This window comes from Mauremys mutica, chromosome 2 (assembly GCF_020497125.1).
Source record: "Mauremys mutica isolate MM-2020 ecotype Southern chromosome 2, ASM2049712v1, whole genome shotgun sequence".
NCBI lineage: Eukaryota > Metazoa > Chordata > Testudines > Geoemydidae > Mauremys > Mauremys mutica.
This window is the reverse complement of record NC_059073.1, coordinates 259,136,773-259,162,623: the sequence shown is the minus strand read 5'-3', so window position 1 is coordinate 259,162,623 and position 25,851 is coordinate 259,136,773. Positions and strand designations below refer to the sequence as shown.

The following is a 25,851-nucleotide window of genomic DNA, read 5'->3' as shown; positions in this document are numbered from 1 at the left end:
TAGTACTATGAACTAAAAAACCCCACCATGCAACACTATTAAGTGAAACGCAATGCTAACAGGCAAACTGCAGAAAGTCATAGGAATAGATCTGCAAAGCAACCAATTGTATTAATAACCATGCATATTCCCCAATCATAACGTCCAACAAGTTTTAACTGATGTTATTGTATCTGGGAAAGAAGAATGGGAGTTAAATTTATACCAGTCAGATTACTTTAAATAAAGGTAGGCAAAGCGGGACTCTTCAAAACTGCCAACATGGCTCAGTTCAGAGCTGCAGAAAAATTTCACTTTGATTTTATACTATTCAGAAAATCCTTAGAAAATTAGGGCTGGAAGAGACATCAGGAGGTCATCTAGTAGTGAGAGAAGGAAATATGCATAACTAAATTAATGAGTCACCATAAGGAATGTCAGAACTACAATGGATGGCAGCACAGGACTAGCACAATGCTAGAAAAGAAGGTTATATATATATATATATATATATATATATATATATATATATAGTTATGACAGACAGCATTCATCTGTTATGACTCTACCCCACTTGACAAATACTTGTTTAGCCACAGCTGCTCCAAACTGTTATACTTATTATTTCTATTAGGCAGCACCTAAATGCCACAAAGAGAATGGGATTCCCATTGTGCTGGACAAACACATGGGTCTTGTCTTCACTGTCACAGTTAGCTTGAAATAGTGCACTCGAGTTACTGCACCTCGAGTTAACCTAGAGTGAGTGACAGGCCAAACCAAATTTCAAAACAACACTCCAGCTACAGAGTGATTTGATTAGTTGCTGATGAGCTGTTGTAACTTGAGATACTGCAGCCCCAGGGCATTACAATCTCAAGCACCTGCATCAGTGGAACCTCCATCCACCCTACACCAACAGGCCAGCTAAAGCACCACTTAATTGAAGCTAGAGAATTTTCTGGGTGGATGAGAATCCAGTTATGGGTAATGTTCAAGTTGTAACTAGACCTAACTATGCTGTGAAGAGATGCCCTAAGACATAGACCCAGACCCAACATGCTTACTGCAAACTAAAAAGGATGAAAAATAGACAAAGGGTGTGAGAAAGAGATCCAATGAAACAGGCAAAGCGATCAGGGTAATGGCAGGCACAAATTTTTATTCCAGTAATTTTCCATACATGTTTGATAGGTTTTTATTTTGTTTTGTTTTCTTGGGGGGTGGGCAAGAGACGTTGGGATGAAAGGCAGTAGATGCAGGATTGGTAGTTTATTAACTGCCCTGACCTCTTTCATCATTTTTTTTTTTAAGATGTTTAACTCTTTACGTCAAAGTCCATGTGTTCGTACATGCTTGGTACAGCACAACAATAACTTGCCTATTTTAAGAAGATTTATTAATAACTCTTGCCAATACAATTTCTTTTAAAAAAAAGCTTCTGTATTTAAAAGTTTTCAGCCACTGCCCCCTTACTTTTATAATTGTTTTAACCCTTCATTTATTTTACTTATTTTTACTTCCTACACTGGCCTATTTTCTAATTTTTGTTTTAATTCTTGCCTATTTATTTTTCACTCTGCCTATTTCTAGATTTATTTTGTCTTAAACCTTGCTTATCTTTTATCTTGCTTTTATACGTTTAATTTCCAGTTTTATTCTTAACTTCTTTTTGAAAATCTATTTCTTGGCCATTACAAATTCACCTCTTGATTTACACTCATTACAATCTGATATTAATTATTACAATGTGGTGGCAACACCACAATAGTTAAGGCCTTGTCTACACTAAGGCCCAATCTACACTAAAAATTAGGTCAGCATAACTACATCACTCAGGGGTATGAAAAATCCACACCCGTGAGCAGCGTAGTTAAGCCAAACTACGTCCCAGTGTAGACAGCAGTAGGGCAATGGGAGATGGATTACCTATGTCTGATGGGAGAATCTTTCCCAGCAGCATAGGCAGTATATACACTGAAGCGCTACAGCGATGCAGCTGGGCCTCTATAGCATTTTACGGGGCCGCCCAGAGAATTCAGGGGGCCTGAGGCAAAGAAATTATGGGGGCCCCTTCTATTAAAAAAATTGCAATATTATATTCTCCTGGGGGCCCTTGCGGGGCCCACAGCAAATTGCCCCACTTGCTCCCCCCCACGAGTGCCCCTGGGAAAAATAAACCTTCCGCATTTCGGCACAAACCCAGTTTTGAGAAAACTTCTTTACAAGGTATCACTGGTTCTCACCACCAGCTAGCGCTAAAAGGCACTAAAGCTCATTAAAAGGGTTGGACAAATATTTTCCATCAAAACTTTTTCTGGATCGAAAACTAGCGGTTTTTAAAAAGCAGAAAAAAATCACGGACAATGTCTGCTTTCCTTCAAAATTTGTTGTCGTTTTTTTAATTGAAAAGCTGAAATTAGTCTGCCAAAACCTGAACGTGGTTTGAGGTTTCAGAAGTGTGTGGCCAAATATTTGCTGCTTGCTGTGTTTGATTGTTTAAAGAAACAATAAAAAAATTCTGCTTAAAAAAAAATCCAAACCTTTTGAACCACCTCAGCTTGTAACCAAACACCTGAGCCAGGGGTGGCTCTAGCCATTTCGCCGCCCCAAGCATGGCGGCACGCTGCAGGGGGCACTCTGCTGGAGCTCACAGCCCCGCCTCCTGACCACGCGACTCTGAGCGGGGCGGGGCTCAGGGGCCCCGCCGGAGACACGCTGCGGCGCTGTCTGAGGACACCGCTTGACGCGCTAAGGCTCCAGGAGAGGGGCGGAGGCGGGAGCCTCAGCTGTTCTCTTGGGGGCCCCTGCGGAGCCCGGGGCAAATTGCCCCACTTGCCCCCCCCCCCCCCTTCTGGGCAGCCCTGGCATTTTAAGCTACTCCTGGGGGGATTCTGCATGACTGTGAGCCCATGGAAAATGGCCTTCCTGCAGATTTCCTGTGTTTCCCTGCAGAAAACAGCAGAGAAGCAAAGGGAAGCTGCGCAGGTGGGAGGGGTGGCGGACTGTGAGCGCAGTTTTTGGGACAAGGATTGCCCCCTCCAAACAAAGGTGAGGCATTGGGATGGTACATGAGGTTACATGACACTGCCTCCCTCGTTCTGCAAGCACAGAGCTGCCCAGCTGAAGAAAGCTGTGTCTCAGATCTGCTGACTCTGCAGTTGAATGCCTCCTGGGTCCTCGTGCCAGTCGTGCTCTCCATTTGTGTGCTGGGAGCCTTCCTGTTTTCTATTCTGTGCAACAGTGAGTGCCTGCAGTGGGGCAAGGTAAGGTGGTGAGGGAAATGAAGGAAGGGGGAAGCAAAGGGGTGGGGAAAAGAAAAGGGTATAGGGGATTGAGAACTGGTTAAAGGACAGGGAACAAAGGGTAGGAATTAATGGTAAATTCTCAGAATGGAGAGGGGTAACTAGTGGTGTTCCCCAAGGGTCAGTCCTAGGACCAATCCTATTCAATTTATTCATAAATGATCTGGAGAAAGGGGTAAACAGTGAGGTGGCAAAGTTTGCAGATGATACTAAACTGCTCAAGATAGTTAAGACAAAAGCAGATTGTGAAGAACTTCAAAAAGATCTCACAAAATTAAGTGATTGGGCAACAAAATGGCAAATGAAATTTAATGTGGATAAATGTAAAGTAATGCACATTGGAAAAAATAACCCCAACTATACATACAACATGATGGGGGCTAATTTAGCTACAACGAGTCAGGAAAAAGATCTTGGAGTTATCGTGGATAGTTCTCTGAAGATGTCCACGCAGTGTGCAGAGGCGGTCAAAAAAGCAAACAGGATGTTAGGAATCATTAAAAAGGGGATAGAGAATAAGACTGAGAATATATTATTGCCCTTATATAAATCCATGGTACGCCCACATCTCGAATACTGTGTACAGATGTGGTCTCCTCACCTCAAAAAAGATATTCTAGCACTAGAAAAGGTTCAGAAAAGAGCAACTACAATGATTAGGGGTTTAGAGAGGGTCCCATATGAGGAAAGATTAAAGAGGCTAGGACTCTTCAGTTTGGAAAAGAGAAGACTAAGGGGGGACATGATAGAGGTATATAAAATCATGAATGATGTTGAGAAAGTGGATAAGGAAAAGTTATTTACTTATTCCCATAATACAAGAACTAGGGGTCACCAAATGAAATTAATAGGCAACAGGTTTAAAACAAATAAAAGGAAGTTCTTCTTCACGCAGCGCACAGTCAACTTGTGGAACTCCTTACCTGAGGAGGTTGTGAAGGCTAGGACTATAACAATGTTTAAAAGGGGACTGGATAAATTCATGGTGGCTAAGTCCATAAATGGCTATTAGCCAGGATGGGTAAGAATGGTGTCCCTAGCCTCTGTTCGTCAGAGGATGGAGATGGATGGCAGGAGAGAAATCACTTGATCATTGCCTGTTAGGTTCACTCCCTCAGGGGCACCTGGCATTGGCCACTGTCGGTAGACAGATACTGGGCTAGATGGACCTCTGGTCTGACCCGGTACGGCCTTTCTTATGTTCTTATGTTCTTATGGGAATCATGGGAGCCCAGCAGGCAGTATTCCCTTGGCAGCAGCTAGGGCTCCCCAATTAAGCAGGCCCATTGAATCCTCACCCGGACAAGCCCTACCCCTCTACACCTGGACCTCTCCAACAAGCCCCCACACCCAGACCCCCACCCCACTGATCCCCAACCAGCTGCACCTGGACCCCCACCCCATCAAGCCCCACCCCCCCGGCACCCAGACCCCTCCACTGTGCCCCCAGGCCCTTCCCCTGCCAAGCTTCATCTCCCCATACCCTCTATGCATCCAGATCTCCCACTGAGCCACCCGCACCCAGACTGCCCCACACAGAAACCTCTCACCCCACATCTGGATCCTCTCACACTAAGCCCCTCCACACTTGGATCCTGCTGGGCTGAGCCTGCTCACCATACCTGGTGCACCTGGCGCAGAGGGGCAGGACCCCAGGGTGCTTCTAGGGCAGGCCCACCCCTTGCACTGTGTCAGCGTCCAACCTCACTGTCAAGTCCCTGTACCAAGGAAGGTGGAGACTTCAGGGTGATCTCCCACCTCAATGCAGCCAGTGGCATGTGGTCCCCACTGCCATGCTGAAGCCTCATTTATTTATTGACAAATAAATTTGCAGAATTTTAAAATATTGTGCACATGATTTTTAATTTTTTGGCGCAGAATTCCCTCAGGAGTAACAAGCCTTAAGGGTACGTCTACACATCAGTTAAACATCCACAGCTGGCCAGCGTCAGCTGAGTCGAGCTCACAGGGCCCAGGCTGCAGAGCTGTAAAATTGTGGGAAATCCTGCAAGACAGAACATTTACACTGCAATTTTACAGTCCTGCAGCCCCAGTCCCATGAGCCCAAGTTGACTGACACGGGCCAGCTGCAGTTTTTAATTGCTGTGTAGACATACCCCAAGAAAGGTTTGTAGGTATAGCTACATATAAAAAGTGCTGCTGCTGATACAGTTTATACCAATTCCCTGAGTGAAATAAGCTATATTAGAAAAAGCAAATTTTCCCCAGTATAACTGTCCACACTCAGGCTTTTGCTGTAAGTGGAGTCTAGAACAGCTCCTATGAACTCTATTCGTTGTGTTGGAGACAGGGTCGACTTGGCTTCGTTCAAGAGGAGGCCGAGATCGAGAAAGGTCCGCCTGATGAATGACACCTGTGTCTCTACCTGCTCCTTGGAGCGACCTTTTATGAGCCAGTCATCCAGGTAGGGAAATACCTGGATGCCCCGCCTGCGCAGGAAGGCGGCCATGACTGCCATGCACTTCGTGAAGACCCTGGGAGCGGCCGACAGGCCGAACGGGAGCACTGTGAACTGCAGATGGACACCGGCCACAACGAACCTGAGGTACCGACGGTGTCAGGGAATTATGGCAATGTGGAAATAGGCGTCCTTTAAGTCGAGGGCGGCATACCAATCTCCTGGATCCAGGGAGGGAATGATCGAGGACAGGGAGATCATGCGAAGCTTGAGTTTTCGTACAAACTTGTTCAGCCGCCGCAGGTCTAGGATGGGCCTTAGGCCCCCTTTCGCCTTCAGTATGAGGAAATATTGGGAGTAGAAGCCTTTGCCCCTGAGCTCCCGAGGAACTTCCTCCACCGCCCCCGCCTGCGTGAGGGACTGCACTTCTTGAGTTAGAAGATGCCCGTGAGATGGGTCCCTGAAGAGGGACGGGGAAGGGGGTTGGTGGGGCGGACAGGAGGAGAACTGGATAGAATATCCCCTCTCTACCGTGCGGAGCACCCATTTGTCCGACGTGATGCGGGACGAGGCACGGTAGAAGGGGGACAGATGTGACCCAAAGGTAGGGGTGGAAGGATCCAGAGTCTCGATTGGTAGATCTCCCTCGACCGTACCATCAAATAGGGGGTCTAGGCCCTGATGATGGCCTCGATTGACCCGACGCTTGGCCGGAGGGGTGGCGTTGGTGACACCTCCTGCCATTTCTGCCCCACCTGCGCCCCGGCTCCTGGCGAGTCTGTGGCTGGTACGGGCGGGGGGCCGTCTGCGGCCTAAAGTGTCTGCGCTGGGTTGCAGGGGTATGCAGGCCTAGCAAGCCAAGCGTGGCCCTCGAGTCTTTTAAGCTGTGCAGACGTTTGTCCGTTTTCTCCGAAAACAGGAGCTGCCCCTCGAAGGGGAGATCTTGAATCGTCTGCTGGACCTCATAGGGCAGGCCCGAGACCTGGAGCCAGGCTCCCCGCCACATGATCGAGGCCCGTGGCCAGGGTGCGCGAGGCTGAGTCCGCCGCAACTAAGGCGGCCTGGAGGGAGGCTCGAGAGATCAGTTTGCCCTCCTCCACTAGGGCCGAAAACTCTGGCCTCGAGTCCTGGGGAAGGAGCTCTGCAAACTTCGACATGGCCGAACACGTGTTGTGACCATATTGGCTTACAACCGCCTGTTGGTTGGCAATGCGGAGTTGTAGGCCCCCTGTGGAGTACACCTTTCTACCAAAGAGCTCGAGTCTTTTCGCGTCCCTGCTCTTTGTCGTTGACCCCTGAAACCCCTGACGCTCCCGCTGGTTGGCCACATCCACTACCAGGGAGGGAGGGAGTGAGTCAGTCAGTCTGTCTGTGTGTACAGGTGTTCATGCCCCTTCAAGGGGACAAAATAGCGCCACTCGGACCTCTTGGCAGTAGGGGCCAATGAGGCTGGCGTTTGCCATAGGGTGCGGGACGTATCCGCTATAGACTTTATCAGCGGGAGGGCCACCCTGGATGGCCCTGAGGGAGCCAGGATGTCCACTACAGGGTCCACGTCCACCTCAATTTCCTCCGCCTGGATCGCGAGGCTCTGCGCCGCTCTGCGGAGCAACTGCTGGAGGATACAAGTGTCCTCTAGGGCCGGTGCCGCAGCCGTGCCCGAGACCGCTTCGTCCAGGGAGGATGACGAGGAGAGTACCTGGAGCGGCCCTTCCTGCAGTGCATGCAGTCCCTCAGGGTCCTGCGGCACACGGTACTGTGGTTGCGGTGCCAGTTCTGAGTCTAAATGCGGCACCGCAACCGGTATCGGGGTCGCCAGTGAGCGGCTTGGCGTAGCATGTGGTGCCTGCGGAGCCGGACCTGAAGCCGCTGCCGGTGCCGCTGCCCTGCTAGGGGGTGCTGAGCTTGAAAATGGCACACCCCTGCTCAACAACGGTGCCGGTGGAGGAGGAGGCAGCTGCGCCGGGGCCACCAAGGTCGAGGACACCGATGCCGATCTTGATTGCGGGCCGAATGCCTGGCCTACCAACTGGTGGTAGGCCCAGGGAGTCCAAAACGGCCACTGCGATGGCGGCTGCCATTGTTGCTACCACTGTGGGTAACGGTGGTGGCTCGCCCCCGACCCCGATCTCCTGCTCCGCGACCGGCTGGAGCGATAGGAGTCTGCCTCTGAGTCTGAGGTCTCTGAGTATGAGGACCTGGGGGGAGCGGCACCCGGTGCCGATGGAGAGCGGTGCGGAGGTGGCGGCGGGCCTCTCGCCTGGTCCAGTGCCATCCTCGTGGTGCAGTGCGGGGAGGGAGGTGACAGCATGGCCGGTTTGCCCCTAGACTGCACCGGGGGATGGACCAACGTAGGCAACTCCCTGCGGTGCGGAGAGATCGGCGCTGAGAGTCCCATCAGACCTGAGGCCACCTCAAACACCTCCGGGGTCGAAGAGGGGCGTAGGTTTCCGCTGAGATCTGGGGAATTAGGCTGGTCCGGACTCGACCGCCCTCTCTGCGGTGCGGGAGTCAACGGAACCGCCGAGGGCTGTAGCCCAGCCTGTCCGCTCGTGGTCGCGGACGGCGTCGGCCTCGGATCCTGGTGGGGTGACCTATCCCTCACCGGCTTCCTCCTCTTGGCGGGCACCGGCGAAGGCAAGCAGTGCCGCACTGAGGCTGACTTCCTATGACCCGACTCCGTCTGGTGCCGGGTCTTTGACGACTTGGGCTGTGCCCTAAGTCCTGATGCCGGTGCCGGGGCGCTCCACACCGAAGAAGACGTGCTGGGCACCGCCTCGGCCGGCTCCGGGTCCGAGTGTGGCTGTAGGGCCGCCTCCATCAGGAGGACTAAGTCTTTGAACCCTGTCCTTAAGAGTTCGCGGGCGGAAGCCTCTACAGATAGAGCACCGGTCCTTTTGGTGGCTCTCTCCGAGGCACCTTAAACAAGCAGAGTGCGGGTCACTCTTGGGCATGAATTTCCCGCAATCCTTGCAAAGTTTGAACCCGGGGGACCCGGGCATGCCCCAGCGGGCAACGAAAACTCGGGGGAGGGGACCCCCCAACTACTAAGAACTATATACAGAGAACTAATCAGCTAACTATAATACAACTTTATACACTAAACGGTAAGGATAGGACACTGTCGACTTGCTATGCAAGAGAAGTTCCAGCTAGCCGTCACCGGCGGTAAGAAGGAACTGAGGGGGTGGAGGGTCGGCGGGCCCCTTTATAGGGCGCCGCGGTGGCGCCACTCCAGGGGGCGCCCGGGCCGACCCTACGGACACTGCTAGGGAAAATCTTCCGGCTGGCATGCACTTCCTATTTTGAATGGACATGAACAACCACTCGAAGAAGAAAGAGAAGTTTCAGGTTTTTCCATGATCTGACAAGAGTCTTGGTGTTTTGGAACACAAAGGTTATATTTTGTTGAGCAATGAGTAAAGATCCAGCAATCAGATTACCACACGGTAGGGTCTGGGTGCAGGGTTTTGCCATCTTTCCATAGAAAGATAAAACCATTATACTGGTGAGTACCAAGAACTAATGAACTCAAACCTCCACTTTTCAGAATCATGTGTCAAACAGTACTGAGAACCTGAGATCCCAAAAAAATGGAAGAAAATGAATTCATACTCTGGGGAAGAAAAACACATTTATAAGCTATTGTGTGCCCTCCTGTAACAGCACCATTAATGCGTGTCTTTTTTGTAGTCCCTCTTAAAAATATTCTTTACAACTTGGCATTTCACATGGGTCCCTTGAATTAGAGTCAAGTCAGCGCCACAACAAGAAGGAAGATTCAATGCAGCAGGCAGATAAGAAGAGTTCTGAAAGAACTCAAATGTGAAGTTGCGGAACTATTAACTAAGGTTTGTAACCTGTCCTTTAAATCGGCTTCGGTACCCAATGACTGGAAGTTAGCTAATGTAACGCCAATATTTAAAAAGGGCTCTAGGGGTGATCCCGGCAATTACAGACCGGTAAGTCTAACGTCGGTACCGGGCAAATTAGTTGAAACAATAGTAAAGAATAAAATTGTCAGACACATAGAAAAACATAAACTCTTGAGCAATAGTCAACATGGTTTCTGTAAAGGGAAATCGTGTCTTACTAATCTATTAAAGTTCTTTGAAGGGGTCAACAAACATGTGGACAAGGGGGATCCGGTGGACATAGTGTACTTAGATTTCCAGAAAGCCTTTGACAAGGTCCCTCACCAAAGGCTCTTACGTAAATTAAGCTGTCATGGGATAAAAGGAAAGGTCCTTTCATGGATTGAGAACTGGTTAATGGACAGGGAACAAAGAGTAGGAATTAATGGTAAATACTCAGAATGGAGAGGGGTAACTAGTGGTGTTCCCCAAGGGTCAGTCCTAGGACCAATCCTATTCAATTTATTCATAAATGATCTGGAGAAAGGGGTAAACAGTGAGGTGGCAAAGTTTGCAGATGATACTAAACTGCTCAAGATAGTTAAGACAAAAGCAGATTGTGAAGAACTTCAAAAAGATCTCACAAAATTAAGTGATTGGGCAACAAAATGGCAAATGAAATTTAATGTGGATAAATGTAAAGTAATGCACATTGGAAAAAATAACCCCAACTATACATACAACATGATGGGGGCTAATTTAGCTACAACGAGTCAGGAAAAAGATCTTGGAGTTATCGTGGATAGTTCTCTGAAGATGTCCACGCAGTGTGCAGAGGCGGTCAAAAAAGCAAACAGGATGTTAGGAATCATTAAAAAGGGGATAGAGAATAAGACTGAGAATATATTATTGCCCTTATATAAATCCATGGTACGCCCACATCTCGAATACTGTGTACAGATGTGGTCTCCTCACCTCAAAAAAGATATTCTAGCACTAGAAAAGGTTCAGAAAAGAGCAACTACAATGATTAGGGGTTTAGAGAGGGTCCCATATGAGGAAAGATTAAAGAGGCTAGGACTCTTCAGTTTGGAAAAGAGAAGACTAAGGGGGGACATGATAGAGGTATATAAAATCATGAGTGATGTTGAGAAAGTGGATAAGGAAAAGTTATTTACTTATTCCCATAATACAAGAACTAGGGGTCACCAAATGAAATTAATAGGCAGCAGGTTTAAAACAAATAAAAGGAAGTTCTTCTTCACGCAGCGCACAGTCAACTTGTGGAACTCCTTACCTGAGGAGGTTGTGAAGGCTAGGACTATAACAATGTTTAAAAGGGGACTGGATAAATTCATGGTGGCTAAGTCCATAAATGGCTATTAGCCAGGATGGGTAAGAATGGTGTCCCTAGCCTCTGTTCGTCAGAGGATGGAGATGGATGGCAGGAGAGAGATCACTTGATCATTGCCTGTTAGGTTCACTCCCTCTGGGGCACCTGGCATTGGCCACTGTCGGTAGACAGATACTGGGCTAGATGGACCTTTGGTCTGACCCGGTACGGCCTTTCTTATGTTCTTATGTTAAGCAAAAATTGCTAACACTCAAGAAATGTGATGTGTTGTGGATGTGTACTGTGCGCATGAGTTTGCAATTATTGACTTGAATACTTCTTGCATCAGTGATGGTCTGGGCAAATGCTCCAAGAGCAGATTTAAAATTTTATTAAAGTTAATGTTTAAAATTAAATATACACAAGTTAAGAGGGAAGGTACTGTACATCTGGGGGTCCAGCTTGAGTTATGAGGGATTACAGGTATCAGTTACAAGGATCACGAGATACATACTGTAGTGAGGCGGCCTGGCTCCCGGCGGCCCCTGAGAGAGAGGAATCGGAACAACCCCCTCAGTGGGCGGAGCCACTGCCACCTGTTCCCGCCCCCCGGAAGTCAAGGGGCGGGACAGGAAGTATAAAAGCCCGGCCTCAGCACTCAGTTGGAGCCCAGCGGCCGGAGAGGACAGACGCTCCTGGTCGGGCTCCCGCTGGACCGAGCCTGCCCCGAGCCCGGTACCCTGACGTGGACGGACCGAGCCTGCCCCGAGCCAGGTACCCTGAGGTGGACGGACCGAGCCTGCCCCGAGCCCGATACCCCGAGGAGCAGCCCAAGCGTCGCCCTGACCCGCGTCCGGAGGAGCAGCCCGACCTAGACCGTCTTCAGCCCGCCGAGGAGCCCATGGTATGGGACCCCGCTGCCGAGCCCAGCGGGGAGCAGGTACCCGAGGAGGGGGAGATGGAGTGTAGCCCGGGGGTAGCCGACCCCTGTCCGGCTGAGGGCACCGACGTGCCCATGTCAGTGTGTTGCGGCCAGGATCCCCACTGACTGCAGCGGATCCACGCCGCTGCTAGGGCCCTGGGCTGGGACACAGTGGAGTGGGTGGGCCTGTGTCCCCCCCTGCCACCCCACTCACGGGTGGCAGACTCCCCCTCCTACCAGCGTTCCGGCCGAGAAGCCTGCACTTACCTGGGCTTCCGGAACTGTTGTTGTAGCTCAGCTCCTGCTACAAGGATCTGAGCCCTGGGGCTGTTATTACTGCTCAGCTCCTGCTATAAGGACCTGAGCCTGGAACTCTTGTTTATTGCCCCGCCCTGACTAAAGGGCCTGGGCTTCCTGAACTACTGTTACTGCTCAGCCCCTGCTATAAGGAGCTGAGCCTTGAACTATTGTTTCTTGCCCCGCCCTGATTGAGGGCCTGGGCTTTCTGAGACTGATGCCGCTGCTCAGCTCCTGAAGTAAGGACCTGAGCCCTGAGACTGGTGCTACTGCTCAGTTCTTGAGGCAAGGACCTGAGCCCTGAACTGGTATTACTGCTCAGCTCCTGCTAAAAGGATCTGAGCCTTGAACTATTGTTTCTTGCCCCGCCCCGATTGAGGGCCTGGGCTTCCTGAGACTGATGCTACTGCTCAGTTCCTGAGACAAGGACCTGAGCCCTGAACTATTAGTACTGCTCAGCTCCGGCTGTAAGGAGCTGAGCCTAGAACTGCTGTGTTGCTGCCCCGCCCTGATTGAGGGCCTGGGCTTAGCTCATTAACTTTGTGGTGCTCAGCCTGCAGGAAGGACCTGAGCCCCTTGGACCCTTGTGTGGTGCCCAGCCCTGAGCTGGGGCTCGGGCTTGCTGACTTGGTGACTGCTCAGCTCTGGCTGCGAGGACCGGAGCTGAGAGCCGGTTTGCCGCCCCGCCCTGACTGAGGGCCGGGGTTATGGACTGTGTTACCGCTCAGCCTGCAGAAAGGGTCTGAGCCTGGAACTAGCGTTTGCTGCCCCACCCTGCCTGAGGGCCGGGCCCATTGCAGTGACCGTGTGCCTTCTGTTTCAGCCCCTGCCTGAGGGGCGGGCCCCTGAGACCTTCAGAACCCGAAGACTGATCCAGGCCGTGTAGTAAGGCGGCCTGGCTCCCGGCGGCCCCTGAGAGGGCACGGCCCCCGTACCGGACTATTACACATACATATCAAATAACCAGCATAGACCCAGATTGGGGTGCGGATTTTTTTAAAGCATCGGTGGATAAGTGGGCTCAGGTACGCCACTAATGGAATGCATAAAGAGTCCTATTACAATGGAGTATGAATAACTTAATTTTTCATATTTCTCAATTCACCAAATATTATCACAGACAAGTACAAATTCTTACAGTCTCTATAGTCAGTATATAGTAACCATTTTGCAATTATAAAATTCTCAGACATTCTTCATACCACGGACACAAACAGTTTACAACTCCACATTACTAAAAACGTGTCAAAATGCAAATTTAATAATTCATTTGAACTTAAGCCTTAGAAGGGGGAAAAAGAAAACTTACTTTCTCTGTAGTTACAGTAAGAGACGGAACCAGAGATGGTGAAGACTCAGACTGCTTCTTGTATTTTTGTTTGTGTTTGTCTTTTTCTTTATATTTCTAAAAAATATGAAAGCAAAATATAACCCAAGTTCAGGTTAATCTTCAACATAATCCATGTATGACATACATAATACAATTTTCTGTTACTTAAACGTAAAAAACAAATTTTGACTACAAAATTCCATTCTTGTGGAAGTCAAATATGACTAATATTTCAAATATTAAACTACACACATTTTGTTCAGCAGAACCATTAGAATGTTTGCATTGAGAAGCAGCATACACTGAAATTCTTTATTAGTTACAATTAGCATTACTGAATCTATTACTGTTACTAAAATAAAACCATCTGGCCAAAAATCAAGATCTAGTACCGTAACATTACAGAAAAATTGAATTAAAAAGCTATATTGCTGTCCATACTGTTTTAAAGTTCTTATATTTCCACCAGAATTACTGTATTAATAGTGCACATATTTTTCATTGGGTTATTACTATAAATGAGCAGTAAGGCAGAATATTAACTTATTTACAAATCTCAGGCTTGCTCTACTACGGGTATCACAAATGACACTTTTACCAAGATGGCCACCTCCAGAAAACTACACTAATGTTATTTATTACAAACTTCAGTCTCAAATAAAGTTATTAGTTCATATACTGAGAGGAAATCATTCTGAACTTTCAGTATGTTAAACTGAGCAAACAGAATATTTCCCTTTTAAAATAGGCTGAAAAATTAGAAAGTAGTTCTGTTTTCCTTTATTTACTGACGACTACACGTATAGCTAGCTAATACTGTACAAATATCAAAGAAAACTGTCTCTTTCCCTAACTGTTTCCAATCTAGGGGCATGATCCTGCCTACAAGCCCTCCGCATGTTTGCAGAACCAGGGCCTATATTTTGAGTTCAATAGAAGGGTATTAACATGAAAATTATGATTTTTATAGCATCAACATGCTGTAGAAGTTCTACATTTTTTCCTGTGACTGAAAAGTTTTCGGGTTTTAATTTCTTCCTATAAACATTACTGTACTTTTGTTTGGGAAGATTATGCTGCCTGAAGTCACTAGGAGAAAAAAAAGATTACTTACCAGCAACTGTTCCTTGAATATTTTACTTCTGCAGATTCACATTTCCGGGATTTTTGTGTACCTGCACCATACCCAGTAGAGCAGTATCATATGTATGACAACTCCTTCACAGAAGCAAAAGTTTGGACACAAAGCTACAAAAAAATATGCATGGCCCCAACTCCCTTCGGCAAACTGAAAGACTCAGAAGAACTACTCCAAAAGGTGGAGAAGGAAGGTGGGCACTGTGGATCTGAAGCCATTACTGGTAAGTAACCTTTCTTTTTCTTTTGAGAATTGTCAGTGTAGATCCACATGAAGATTAAGTGGCTATACAATCCCCAGCAGGAGAGCAAAATACTTATTAAATATGGCTGCAAAACTGCTCTTATGGCAACACTGGCAGAATCAGACATCATATCAAAAGGGAGAAGTGAATGTAAATACATATAAATATAACTCCAAAGGCAGTTTTCTGCATATTTGCAACAGAAGAGCCATCAGATAAGCATGCCATAAAAGCTGCTTTAGAACTAGCTGAATGGGCTTTTAAACTTCCTTAGTAATGGGTCACCAACTAACTGAAAAAATCTACATGCAAAGTCTAATTCATTTTGAAAATATGAGTAAAGCAAACTCCACTCTACACCCATAAACTATAAATAACTTGGCTGATTTTCTAAAAAGTTTTATCTTCTCTAAATAACTCAGCACCCTCTTAAGATCATGTTTATGTTACCTAGCCTCACCAGGAAATGAATACGGTTTAAGAAAAACAGAATTTCAAAACATCTTCAGCATAAATATACAGCAAGAACATAAAGCCATTTTGTCCTTGTGGAACACAGTATAAACAGCGGACACAACCACAAAACCCTGTAGTTTGTTCAGCCCCCTCATGAAGCTAGTATAGCAACAAAAGATAAGATTTAGAAGGGGGGAGTACAGACTGCGCTCTCAAACAGTTAAAAGTTTGTTTCCATCTGTCTTAAATTTTAATTTCAAGTCATTGAAATGGAAAAAATCTTCTGTCTGCTTGATATGTTCTATTCAGAACTTCTGTACAATGTCTAAAGACAGGGGAATCTGGAACCTTGCAGTGGAAAGCATAAATAACTAGAGCTGGACAATATGTTTAATAGTTTATTGGTGAATCCAAATCTATTTGTGAATTTGAGACAAATTCACTCAATAGTTTTGGCCTAAAAAAAATATTTTTGGGGATTAGCAGCAGCGGTGGAGGCAGTGGCCTCCCTAACAATCGTTAGCCTAGTGATTAAAACACTCACATGGGATGTTGGAAACCAGGGTTCCATTCCTCTCTATACTTGTTGTGGCATAGAGATTTGAATTTGGGAATCCCACGCCCTAAGTGAGTGCCCTAACCATCAGGCTATGGAGTCACTCACACATGCTCGCTCTCGCTCTCTCTCTGGCCCAATGATTATTTATTGTTATTCATAGTACTGTAACAATTCAGTCACCTAGGATGTGGGAGACTCAAGTTTAAGTCCCTGGTCCAATGACTATTTAATTATATATAAAGGTGCAAAAGCTTCCACAGAATAACCCATGGCCAAGTAGCTAGGGCACACTAGTGCAATACAGTTAAGATCCACATTTAAATTCCTTCTCCACACTAGGCAGAAGAGGAAACTGTTTCCAAGTCTCCCAAATCCCAGGTGAGTGTTTTACATTAGTAGGCTAAGGTTATAAAGGAGATCACCACCACAACCACAATGCAAAAAAAATGTATTTCAAGTCAAACAAAATGTTTCATTTAACCTAAAAACAGATTTTTTTTTATTTGCCACATTTTTTGAATTTTTTTGATTCAAATCAATCTTTTTTCTGAACTGCAAGTAAACTGAAAAATCATTTATTCTCCCAGATCTAGAAACTACTCAGTGTATTCTAAGAAATAAAATTTTGATATGTTTAACTAAAACAAACTCAAAAATATCAGAAATCTATGTTAGTAAAATACACAACCCATTGGCCATAGTTCACACAGACAATCTTTTCCATTTCAAGGAACGTTGGCTTCCTTGTAGGCGCCTTCCTGGATTCTAAAATTATGTCCTGCATCTCCTTGGAGCACTAAACACCTTGTACTCAGAAGTACCATGATTTAATCCTTTAGATGACAGTATTCTGGGCCTGACTGTCAAATCTGACCTCCTTCCTAGGCAGAAGATCTGGAAGCTCAGGATGAAGTATTGAAAATTCCAAAAACGGTTTCATGAGATCAAAACACCAGAAGTGACAAGCCCAGGCTGGAGCTATAAGAAGCAATTGAGCTTTGTCTCCTCTTATCTTCCTCATAACATACAGAAAATGAACCACAAAAATGAAAACAGGAAATGATTACTCCAGTCCTAAAAAAAGCCATCTGTCAACATGCCAGTATCCTTTCCTGTCCTTTAACAAAAAGTGAACATTTACACACAGAGTTTTTGTAGAAAAAAAAAATCTCTGGATAGATGATTCTCTTCTCCAGAACAGAGTCTGTGCCACTGCTTTCTTCAAGGACTATTTTTGTTGTTCCTCTTCCCATGCTGGAGTATCAAGAGTCTGCAAGCAAATTCCTTTTCCCTAACAGATGAAAATCAGCCTTGTAGATTTGATAACATGCACAGCAGCTCCAGAGACCCAGCACCTTCTGATACAAAGGCTGAGAATGAGCACTTATTTCTGTAGCACATGGGTGTGGTATGGCAGTTAACATCTAGCTACATAACTCTTGATTTTGTGTAAGGAAACACTTTCAGAACCCAAAGTACTGTTTGTAATTATAATATATTTATCTGAAGCATCATCTCCCCAAAAGTCCTCAAGTTTATCTTTAGACCCAGGGCTTGAAACAGGATTACTTTCAGAGACTGACAAACTCCTTGAAAGGAGTGAGTTTGAACTGACCAATCATCCAACTACAGGTATCTATGAGATTCCTAAATTTCTGAAATGAACTGCCTTGACTCCCCATATTTTGTAAAACCCTGGGAGCTGTCCAAAAGACAGCGCTTTATAACTATGAATGTTTTTTACGCAGAACTAAAGATACTGTCCACTTGCAACTCTGACAGAATGATGGCAATTTCAGCTTGAACACTTAAAGGCCTAAGCCAGTCCTAACAGATAAAGGAAAGAATAATGGATACCACCATCACAATATAATACTTGAATCTACAGATGTACTTGTTCAACTGTCTCCAATCTAATAAAGCAGGGTGGATAAAAATCAATGATTTTTTTATTATTTAAATTGGGTTTTTTGATAAAATGCTTTTTGAGGAAAAAATCTATCTAAAGATAGTTTTAATTAAGAAACATTATAGCTCAAAGATATCTCATCATGGAATAGGGATTAAAAATTCTAATTCTATAGTATGAGACAATATATTCATGTAATGTTTAAGAAAAGTTTTATAAATGAGTTCCAATAGTTCATGAATTAGGGACCCAATCTTATGAGGTCCCAGGGGCTTCTTTATAGATTATTTAGGTTAATCTTTCTATCTACCCAATGGGACTCAGTGTTTTGCAATTTTCAAACTGTGGATTTGTGTCTCCAGAGATAACATGCTTGTTAACAGCAAAAAAATGTATTTAAATAAATAATATATAGAGGTGAGAAATAACAGACCTCAATCCTATTGTCCCGCTGAAAATTTGTGTACACAGAGTCAATCCCTTATCTCTCTCTAAGGGCTTGTCTACACTGGCAATTTACAGCGCTGAACTTTCTTGCTCAGGGTGTGGAAAAATACCCCCATGAGCGCAGCAAGTTTCAGCGCTGTAAAGCAGTGCACCAGCACTGGGAGCCGCCTCCCAGTGCTGGTAGCTATGCCTCCCATGGAGGTGGCTTTTTTAGAGCGCTGGGAGAGCTTTCTCCCAGCGCTATGCCGTGACTACACAAGCCAGGTTAAAGCACTGCCACGGCAGCACTCTAGCATTGCCAGTGTAGACTAGCCCTCCAAGTGCAAAGCTTCAAGAGGTTCAATGAATAGAAGATTGTTGGGGGCGGAATAGATCTGGACAAGGAGAAGTCTGGAGACCAATGTGAGAAGGGAGGGACAGGCAGTAGAAGCAAAAGTGAAACTGTTTGAGCAGCATATTCCAGAAGTCTTGAGGTCTTTCTGAGCGTAGCCTTCACTGATTTGAGATCTAACGTATCATTCTCTCACTAGAAGGGAAAACCTATAACGGCAGCAGGTCATAAGAGAGACCCAGTTTGGGAATATATTAATGAAGTTCCTCTACCTGTGGGTAAGACAGGCAGGCATGTGTGCAAAATGCAAACAGTGCAACAAAGAAATGCAAGGTCTGGTTGCCCAAATGAAACAACATCATGAGAAGTGTTCCTTCTCAGGAGGAAGCTAAGTTGAAGATGATGAAAGGAACATGTTTGAACATGCAGGATCTTCAGGTTGGTAAACTTTATTTCATACTTCTTTGTTTAATTCTGACTGTGAATGGCTAGCCAACTACAAAAGCAGTTTCTCCTCCCTTGGTTTTCACACCTCAACTGCTAGAAGAGGGCCTCATCCTCCCTGATTGAACTAACCTCGTTATCTCTAGCCTGCTTCTTGCTTGCTTGCATGCATGCATATATATATATATATATATATATATATATATATATATATATATTATATATATATATATATATATATATATATATATATATATATACACACATATATATACACACATATATATACACACACACACACACACCCCTGGAAATTTCCACTACATGCATCTGACGAAGTGGGTATTCACCCATGAAAGCCCATGCTCCAATATGTCTGTTAGTGTATAAGGTGCCACAGGACTCTTTGCTGCTCCAACCATAGATAAGTTTGTGATAAGAACCAGCAGATTACAAAAAGAGGTAATTGATAAAAAAAAATGCCCAGTTTGTTTATGCAACAAACTCTCCTTTCTGTATGATTGAGAACCCACACTTCATTAACATGGTTCAGTCATTAAGACCAGGATACAGTCCACCCAACAGAGCAGATGTTGCAGGCAAATTCCTGGATAAAGTATATGAAAGAGAAATTGAGCAGTATGCAAAAGATCTAGATGGTAAAATTAACCCTCAGTTAACCTGAGTCTTGATGGGTGGAGCAATGTCCACAATGATCCTGTTGTATGTGCTTGTGTGACAACAGAAGAATGGAATGTCTTCCTTACAGAAACAATTGATACATCAGGAAATGCACACAGAGCAGAATACTTACAAGAAGTAGCAGTAAAAGCTATAACAAACTGTGAAAAAAATTCAAATGTCTAGTATGCAGCTTGGTCACAGACAATGCTGCAAATGTATCCAAGATGAGAAGAAATTATTTAGAAGAGAGTCCCAAGCTAATAACATATGGTTGCAGTGCCCATTTGATGCACCTCCTAGCCAAAGACTTCAGTGTTCCAGAAATAAAGGCTAATGTTGTTGAAATTGCAAAATACTTCCGTAACAACCACTTTGCAGCAGCTGCTCTGAAAAAAGTGGGGGTAACCAAGCTAACTCTCCCACAAGAAGTCTGATGGAACTCAGTAGTGGACTGTTTTGAGCACTATATCAAGAACTGGCCTAATCTGATGATAGTGAAAAAAAATTGTGAAAAACTGTCACAGCCAAAGTTCTCAACATTGGGCTTAAGAGAAATGTTGAACACATGCTGAATACCCTGAAGCTTATTTCTGTAGCCTTGAACAAAATGCAGGGAAATAGCTGTTTTATTGTTGACTGTTGAAATTTGAAAGGAACTGAGTGAGATCTTAAAAAGAGAAATATGCAATGAGAGTTAAATTACAAGCATTAAAAAAACGAATGGGACAAGCAATATCTCCAGCTCATTTTCTTGCAAATATTCTCAATACTTGGTACCAGGGTCAAACCTTAACTGCTGAAGAAGGGGAGTTGGCTATGACATGGACATCCAGCAACCATCCCTCCATAATGCCAACCATAATAAACTAGTCACTAAGGGTGAGCCATTCAAGAAATATATATTTGCTGCTGATGTTTTAAAGAAAGTCACACCAGTGAACTGGTGGAAGTCACTTAAGCACTTGGATTCAGAGACTGTTGAAGTGATAATCTCACTTTTAACAGCAGTAGCTTCTTCTGCCAGTGTAGAAAGAATATTTTCTTCCTTTAGACTAATTCATTCCAAATTGAGTGATCGTTTGGCACCTGAAAAAGCAGGAAAGCTGGTTTTTCTTTTCCAGATTATGAACAAATAGGAAAATGAAAGTGAAGAGGACCGAGTTAGCTGCAGAAGCCTATATTTTAAGTTTCTCATGTTGACCTGGCTGACATAGTCGATTTAATTTTTGTTTTTTCAAAAAATATATTTCATTTAACTATTTTAGTTAAAAACAATTTTAACAAAAACAAACCTGATTTTAAAAAAACTTGAATGTTTAACTAAATTCAAAAATTCAAATGCTTGTTTTGCTAAAATATTGTTTGCTGTTGAAGAAAAAAATCCACTATACATAACGTTATTTTAGTTAAATAAAACAATTTAAATGTCTGTCTGTTGATGTTCTTCTCCTAATATAGCATGACAAGAAAATCCTCCCAATATTAATGATTAACTGTTGAATTGGAGATATTTATGAAGTCACTGGGAGGTGAACTATCTGCTTCAATTACCTTTGGTAAATGAAATAACCAAACAATCATTCATTTTCTGATATAGCTGTAAAACTAAAATAAATCACTTAAAAATGTATAGTGTGTACCTTCTAAAAATGAAACCTACCTCTCATCTCTGAGTGGTGAAGAATATGTATTAAGGTTATAACAACCAATAAGAATTCACTTTTACGCAGAAATCCATGATTAAATCGAGTGTTCCTGACTAGTGATTTAAATCATATTGATTTAAATCAAATCCACCCTGTAATAAAGTAATGTAGATCTTCTAAGACCATGAAAATAGATCCCTGAAAAAAATACAGGGAAGATGGGTTAGGAGGCAGCACCTAGCAGAACTGCATTGCATAGCCCTTCTGGACGACTTTTAGGACCCAACAATCCATAACAATGCCATCCGAGGCTGCCAGGAAATGAATATACCAGCGCTGAAAAGGGAAATAAGGGTTCGATACAAATGTCTGGACCAAGACTCTTGTGCTGCACGAAACCAGAACAGGAGTTCATGCAGAAGCCTTCTACCAGTACTTATTCCTCAGTTTCCTACACTGTTGGGATAAAGGTTTTTGATAAGCTGACAATTAAGACCAAAGTAGACCCAAAGCAGTGTCTTTGAAACTTAAAGTCTAGTATCTAAGACTTCCAAAAGTATCCACTAAATAAATCTAGACCACCCAAAAAGAAGATATTCAGTGTGTGACTGGGGCTTTGAACTGAGATCCAATCACTTAAGCATGACTGAAGATGAAATTACACAGCATCATCAAGGACACAGGCAGACATCTAAATGAGGTTCTTCTAAGACAACTTGCCACTCAAACAATTTCCTTAGCAGGCCTTCAAATGTTGCTTTGGCCTTACAGGAGACAAAGAAGGGGCAAGTTATGTTTGAGATAAAGGGTTAAATCTGATCCAAGAGTTTGCCAGATTAATCTCAAGGTCTATCCCACAGGGTGCTGAAGCTAGACACTAGTCTTGGTACCAAAAAACACTCCCACTTCTTCTGGGAAGAAAAAAAAGAAGAGACAACAGAGGGGAAACCAGTCTGTCAGGATCTAAAGACGATCTAGCACAAAGTCCTAAAAAGTGAAGATCTGGCAATCACATTGATCTGGCATTCCCTCCAGACCGAAAGGTTACCACTTAGATTCACTAGCACAGATTCCTCAGGACACACCACAGAAGATGACCCTGGGTTACACACTCTCCAAAGACTCTTCAGATCTGAAGATCTCATCCCTAGAGACCTATCCTTAGATCCATGTTCCTTCTTCTAATGTGGATGATACCTCCTCTTCAGAGAGACATATTTCTTCCCCCTTTTCAAAGTGGCTGACAAGGCTTGGATGCCTATGTATAAACTGATCCCAGCTTGACCAAAGATGATATGCATCCCCTTTACAGCCTCATGTCTGAACATTTAAGATTCATGAGGTGGACCTCAGCTAGGGTTGCCAGGCATCCGGTTTTTGACCGGAATGCCTGGTCGAAAAGGGACCCTGGCGGCTCGGTTGGCATTGCCGACCGGGCCATTAAAAGTCTGGTCGGCAGAGCAGCAGGGGTCAGGACTAAGGCAGGCTCCTTACCTGTCCTGGCTCCACGTGGCACCCGGAAGCAGCGGCATGTTCCCCCCTCCAGCTCCTAGACGTAGGGGCAGCCTGAGGGCTCCGCAAGCAGCCCCTGCACCAAACACCAACTCCGCATCTCCCACTTGCTGGGAACCGTGGCCAATGGGAGCTGCAGGGGTAGCGCCTGTGGATGGGACAGCACACAGAGCCGCCTGACCATGCCTCTGTGTAGGAGCCGGAGGGGGGATATGAGGCTGCTTCCAGGAGCCACTTTAGGTAAGCACCGGTGGGAGCCTGCACCCCTGACTCCCTCCCACACCCCAAGACCTTGCTCCAAACCTGAACCCCTCTCTGAACCCCTCGGTCCCAGTGCGGAGCACCCTCCTGCACTCCAATCCCTCATTTCCAGTCCCACACCAGAGCTCTCACCCCCAGCTGGAACCCTCCCCAAGCCATCCCAAACTTCTGCCCCAGCCCAGAGGGCCCCCCCCTCGCACCCTGAACCCTCCATTTTTGGCCACACCCCAGAACCTGCACAGCTAGCCCAGAGCCCATACTCCCCTCCTGCATCCCAACCCTCTGCCTCAGCCTGGAGCTCCCTCCCATACTCCAAACCCCTCTGCTCCACTCCTTAGCCTGAAGCCCCTTCCAGCACCCCAAGCCCCTCATCTCCAGCCCCACCCCAGAGCCCGCACCTCCAGCCAGAGCCCTCACCCCCTCCTGCACCCCAACCCTCTCAGCCAGCACAGTGAAAATGAGCGAATGAGTGAGCGTGGGGAGAGCGAGCAACAAAGGGAGAGGGAGGGAATAAGTGGGGGGCAGGACCTCAGAGAAGGGGAGGGCAGGCATCAGGGCAAGGGTGTTCAGTTTTGTACGATTAGAAAGTTGGCAACCCTAACCTCAACTGCTCCTAACTAGCACTGCCATTTTAGATAGCTGTGGACTTGGCACAGGTAACTATATATCCCATAAATGGAGAATACATTGATAATCGTACTTAAAGAGACATGCAATGAAGCTTGTGATAATGAGAAAACATTTATATTGGGAAGACCAATGGTAGGAAAACATGTATATTACGGATATTAAATATATTTTGCATACATATACATATACACAAACATAAGAACAAGCAAACCTTAATCTAGGATATAGCTAAACTACAACTAGCGTCACCAGAGATTCATATTTCATGGCTATGATTAATCAGAAAGCTTTATTTCACATTTGGGAGCTCAAGAACACCTCTCTCTTTTAAGTTATATAACATCTACTTTAATTACAATAATTGCAGGCTGCAGGATAAGAAAACTGACAGCAGTATATCATTTTGGAATACAGAAGCAACTGCTATTCCAGACACTGTCCTCTATGAAGAAAAAAAATGAGAAGACAAGGCATACGTCTATTATTTCAGAAAGGCCAAAGATTTAATGTCATTAAACGATAAACTTGTATACAAATTATCGATTAGTAAAAATTCTTCAGTTACTTTGACTGAACTGCATGCTGTGCAATCTAGATTATTTCAGGGGATTAAAAGTGTTCACTTGTTTTCTTTTATACACTTACAGATGTAGCAAAACTTCTATTCTTAGCTACCAGGAGGAAAATGTCACCTCCTGTGTAAAATAAGTCAAGAAGTCTATTTCATAGCTGCAACTTTATTTCTAGGAAAATGCTTACAGGATGGTCAACCAAATTTTAAAAGACCTAAATATGGAACATCTTTCTTCTGGTCACAGAAATCCTGGGGACAAAAAGTATTCTGGAGTTCCAGGGTGAAGTGGCAATTGGTAAGGAATGGGGGGGATTGACCTAACACATGTGAGAGAGTTTTGTAGGATTGTCCAACTGGGAACTCATGTCTGGAGTGTGTAGGGTTGGGCATCTGTCCAGTCAAAAAATAACTGGTCAACTGACCTGTCAAATAATGCCCAAAATAGTTAATATTTTAAAACACCAATTTATTAGAACAACAGAGTAAGACTGTGTTCTCCAGTAGGCTTAGCCTTAGATAGATACTTTTGCCTAATTACAAAACACATATTACTTAAATGAGTTATTTTAACTCAGAAAAATGCAAAACAATTAAATGAAGTTCTAAAATGTGAAAGAATAAGTGCAGATTACTTACTGTAACTGGAGGTTCTTTGAGATGTCTCGTCCCTATTGAGATTCCAAATGCATGTGTGCATGTGCACCATGCACCAGAACTGGAAATGTTCATAGTAGTGTCCGTTGACACACATGCGTCGAGCACGTGGTGCATCTGAGGCTTTAAGAGGCTATGCAGGTCAACGCCACTCCAGTTCCCTCACACCAAGAATCAAAGTAGCCGAAAGCAGAGGGGATGGAGGGAGGGATTGGAATGTAAACAGGGACCACACATCTTGAAAAACTCCAGTTACAGTAAGTAACCTTCTCTTCTTCTTCAAGTGATGATTCCTATGTGGATTCCAAACACCAGGAGAGTAGCAAGCAGTGCTCAGTGCAGCACCAGGTGTAAGGGATCTTGAAAGGACACAGTCTGCAATACAGCTCGACCGACTGCTGCATCAGTCACTAATGCAAGGGCAATAGTGTAGTGGGTGGAGAAGGTGTGGACAGAGGACAAAGCGGCTGTCCAACAAATATCCTGCCACGGAACATCTGCAAGGAAAGCGGACATGACTGCATATGCATGCCTGGAGTGGGCTGTGACGCTCAAAAGGGAGGCAGGGAGGAAACATGAGAGAGTGCATAGCAGTCCGTGATACAATGCGATACAATGGGAGAATGTTGGAGAGGCATTGTGAGGAGAGGGCACGACCCCAGCAGCGCTCGGCAATGGCGATGAAGAGCCGGGGTACACCCGGAAGGCATGAGTACATTGAAGATAAAAGACCAGTGCCTGGAGAACATCAAGGGAGTGGAGTGTTCAGTTCTCTGGAGGAGGAATATGGTTTAAGGTAGAAGACTGGGAGATGTATGCACTGGTTGAGGTGAAAGGAAGAAAGCCACCTTGGGGAAGACGCAAAGAGACATTCTTCTCAAAGAAGGTAAAAGGCAGGTCTGTGATCATGGCTGCCAGTTTGC

The 25,851-nt window shown here is 45.2% G+C and overlaps 1 protein-coding gene across 6 annotated transcripts in view; it reads right to left on the bottom strand.

Moving 5' to 3' along the window:
- MLLT10 (MLLT10 histone lysine methyltransferase DOT1L cofactor) overlaps positions 1-25,851 on the bottom strand; it is a 239,406-nt gene that overhangs the window by 98,973 nt on the left and 114,582 nt on the right. For all 6 annotated transcript variants that reach the window (XM_045005045.1, XM_045005043.1, XM_045005044.1 and 3 more), the window contains one exon: positions 13,419-13,514. In XM_045005045.1, the coding sequence (XP_044860980.1) occupies positions 13,419-13,514 (96 nt within the window). The remainder of the gene's footprint in view (positions 1-13,418; positions 13,515-25,851) is intronic.